At 47.9% G+C, this 3,742-nt stretch overlaps 1 protein-coding gene across 1 annotated transcript; it reads right to left on the bottom strand.

Moving 5' to 3' along the window:
* Positions 1-220: 220 nt before the first annotated feature.
* LOC147890344 (G-type lectin S-receptor-like serine/threonine-protein kinase SD2-5) lies at positions 221-2,428 on the bottom strand. The gene has a single exon (XM_087390264.1). The coding sequence runs from the start codon at positions 2,411-2,413 to the stop codon at positions 221-223; it is 2,193 nt and encodes a 730-aa protein (XP_087246390.1). The 5' UTR covers positions 2,414-2,428.
* Between the last annotated feature and the right edge of the window lie 1,314 nt (positions 2,429-3,742).

The following is a 3,742-nucleotide window of genomic DNA, read 5'->3' as shown; positions in this document are numbered from 1 at the left end:
TGCATTCTCCAAAGCTGCTGCTGATCTGTATGCTATGCTGGATGTATTGAACTGTATGCAATGTGGACATTAATGTTAATATTTCCGTCCTCCAAAGCTGCTGCTGATGGCATTGATTGAAGTGTATGCATTGCTGCTGCTGGGTGAGGAGGATGAAGGCATTCTGTCGAAGGCCGCCGCAAAATGATCATCCCTCGAAGAGAATGAAGAGCGTACCAGCTTATACAGGGAAGTTGATGTTAATATTTCTGTCCTCCAAATCAGCTGCTACTGAACTGCATACATTGCTGAATGAAGATGATGAAGGCCCATCTGTAGAAGGCCACAAACTGCTCACTCCTGAGGAGAATGAAGAGCTTACCATGAGCTCCATCTCCTCTCTACTTCTCAAGATCGACCCACTCATCAGTAGAGGTTGCATCCTACTATCAACCTCTTCATCCTCCACTACCTCTGATACTTTCACCTCCCCTTTCAGCATCTTCACCACCCCCGTCATCGTTGGCCTCGCCTCAGGCTCTCTCTGCACACACAACATTGCCACCATTATCATCCTCCTTGCTTCCTCTTCGTTCACTCTATCCCTATCCAGCTTTGCATCCACCAAGCTCATCACCTTGTCACAACAATTATTATTATTGCCCCTCACCTTCCTGCTTTCCAACTTCCATTTCCTCAAATCCTTCACCTTTCGCCCACTTGCTATCTCCAGTAGCACGACGCCGAAACTGTACACGTCGCTCTTCTCTGTGATGACCGCATCTACCAGCCACTCCGGTGCTAGATACCCTGGCGTGCCCCTCATTGTCGTCATTACGAAGCTTTGATCCCTGGTCATCCGCCTAGACATCCCAAAGTCAGCGATCTTCGGAGAGAAGTTGATATCCACAAGGATGTTCGGGGGCTTGAGATCCATGTGGATCACCGGATCTTTGCATTCTTCGTGCAAGTATGCCAAACCTCGGGCTGTTCCAACAGCGATATCAAATCTTACTTGCCACGGCAAGACTTGCTTTGCCTTCTCCTTTGCGTCCCCGAACAGCCACGCATCTAGAGATCCATTGACCATGTACTCATACACCAGAAGCCTCTGAGTTCCTTCCACACAAAATCCTAGCAGCTGAACGAGGTTCATGTGGTGGATTCTGCTCAGAATTGAGACCTCAGCATAAAACTCCTTTTTACCCTGATGTGATTCCTCCAGTAGCTGCTTGACAGCAAGCTCTGTTCCATCCGGTGCGACTCCCCTGAATACCGTGCCGAAGCCCCCGCTTCCAAGAGAATCACTGAAACCCTCCGTGTAATCGTGCAGTTCTTTCCATGAAAAGCGTCTGGGATTGACACCAGCTAAGGAACTCGCCAAAAGCTCATTTTCGATCTCGTCGTCTGTCATTTTCCGTTTCCTTGACATGAAGAAGATCAAACCCAAAATTAATAACACTGCCAAGACGCCAAAGGTTGCACCAACTGCAATTCTTGTCCGGGAGGCTGCTTTCGTTATCGTTAAGGTCTTGAAGAAACCGATACTGCTCCCGTTGAAACCAACCTGGAGGGTGCCTACAGGTTCTGTGATTAGAAAGCAGGAATTATCTTCCTTTTGGAAAAATGCCGCAGCACAAGAGCAGTTATGCATACACAATGCTTGACATTCATCGGACGTTGTACTAACACGGTCAGGAGGCAAGAACTTGTTGGAGAAGTACCCAACCTCGGAGATCATTGAAGACATAACGGTGTCGATTGTTGCAGAGCAAGTCAGTGTCTCTCCGTCTGCTATCTGGCAACCCTGTTTGGGTTGTGAGGAGTTCACAGGTCCAATATACGGAATGTTAGGGCATCCTGTGCAATTTTGTGTGGCGTTATCACAGGTACTGTAAGAGCCACAATAATTTGGCAAGCCACATAGATTTTCATGGAAGAGGGTGTATGTAAGAGACCAACTAGTGCCGGTATCCCAGTTCGTGTCATTGACAGTGTAAACATGAAGATCTCCGTCCCCTTCCAGCCTGATAAAAGTTGCATATGTGAGGTTCATTGGTTGAACTTTAGGGTTAACGATGACATTGCGAGAAACCGACTTTCCGTCAGCGCATTCAGACACTAAGACGTGCTGATACGAAGGAATGGCAGATACGTTTGATCGAAGATCAAAGCTAAGAGTTCCACTCGAATCCCAGCACAGAACGGAGAAGGGGGCTTGTTGAGCCGGATCGTTGCGGATGACGGACTCATAGTCAGTCGATTTGGAGAAGCCCCACACCCAGTATGGCGAGGGAACACGAGCTAGCCCGGACGTAGAATACAGCACAAGGCCGCCTGGCTCCATGACCATGGAATAATTGCCTGTCGAAGAATTGGTCCCCCAGTCCCAGTTGAACAGTTTCTGATTGGGTCGGAGAATCTGAAGAACCATGATCGTGTTTGTAGGATGCTGGTAAGAGTGCCATTTGATTTCACCGCCACTGTCTACGAGAGCAATATCACCCTCGTAGAGTATTTGCAATGCGGTGATTTTCTGGTTGGACGTATCTGTGTGCCAAACCACAGTACCGTTGGCCTCTTTCAGCTGCAGATCTCCGTCGAGGGTAAATTCAAGCGATGCATCAGAGTGCACTGGATTATGGGGATTGGCAGTCCAAATCACCTCGCCCATGTAGGGCTTTGTCTTGCGGTTATCGTAAGCCAGAAGAGAGAGCCAAAAAACAGGATTGTCGTCGTCGAGCTGGTCTAATGCGGTGATGAAAAAGAGTCCGAAAACAATGGTAGTACTATGGTTGCTGTCGATGCCGGTCGATCGGCCGAACAATTTACGGGCGACATTGAGGCCAGTGATATAGAATCCGGACGAATCATTGTTGCCAATGGAGTAAGGAGGAGTGTAAGAGCTGGGGACGAACAAACTATCAGAGCCGGGGAGGACCATGTCATCAGCGGAAGATGCAAGGATGATTGCGAAGAACAGGACGACAGTGAGTCGCAAACGTAGCAGCGACAAAATGGAGGAAGCGTTGGACATGATTCTGGTAGCTGATTGTGGTGCAGCACAGCAGAAAGGGATAAGACTTGGCCTGCATCTTGCAAATCAGTGTTGTAAGCGTTGAATCTGAAATATGTATCAATTATCCAATGCTGAGAAGGAATTCAAGCAATTGATACCTACATGGAAGCCACGGAAGAGCCGCCCAATATGTGTGTACGAACGATGAAAACGATCAGTCCCGGAGAAAATGATCATGCGTGCTGTGACCGAATACAGCTGCTCCTGCTGTTGTTTAACAGTGAGGAATGAGGATGGGAGAAGCTTATCGCTCAGGCAATCAATTTATCTGAATGAGCAGGTTATCGTTCACGCATGCATGCTTGAGAAGCCTGTAATCCTTCATGCATGCAGAAGCCTGAATTGTCACGCTGATGAACGACGAAGCTATGCCGTGCACGAAGCTGGCAAGAAGCAGAGTAGGCGGCTAGCTCACGACGTCTGAAAAGCTAGCCAAGAAAACCTTTGCCGCCGACATTGAACAAGTCTTCAGAATGCAGCATCTTCGAAAGAAACAAAGAAAGAATATAATCCAAGACTGTGGAATCAAAAGTGTAATTTCAAAAGTAGTGATGAAACAAGCAGGATCAAAAGTGGAAACCTTTGCTGCCTACATTGAACAAGTCTCGATTCTAGACTGAGCTATACGTGCATGGAGTCTTTTGCCGCTACGATCTTGCTGCGCGCGATGATAACACACAATGC

Source organism: Dipteris shenzhenensis, chromosome 19, assembly GCF_047967505.1.
Source record: "Dipteris shenzhenensis isolate YYH24624 ecotype China chromosome 19, Dip_SZ_1.0, whole genome shotgun sequence".
NCBI lineage: Eukaryota > Viridiplantae > Streptophyta > Polypodiopsida > Gleicheniales > Dipteridaceae > Dipteris > Dipteris shenzhenensis.
Note: the sequence above shows the minus strand (reverse complement) of the source record. Positions and strands in the feature narration are given on the sequence as shown.

Excerpts from the sequence above, each read along its gene's own strand:
- LOC147890344 (XM_087390264.1), bottom strand. The coding sequence starts at position 2,413 with ATGGTTCTTCAGATTCTCCGACCCAATCAGAAACTGTTCAACTGGGAC.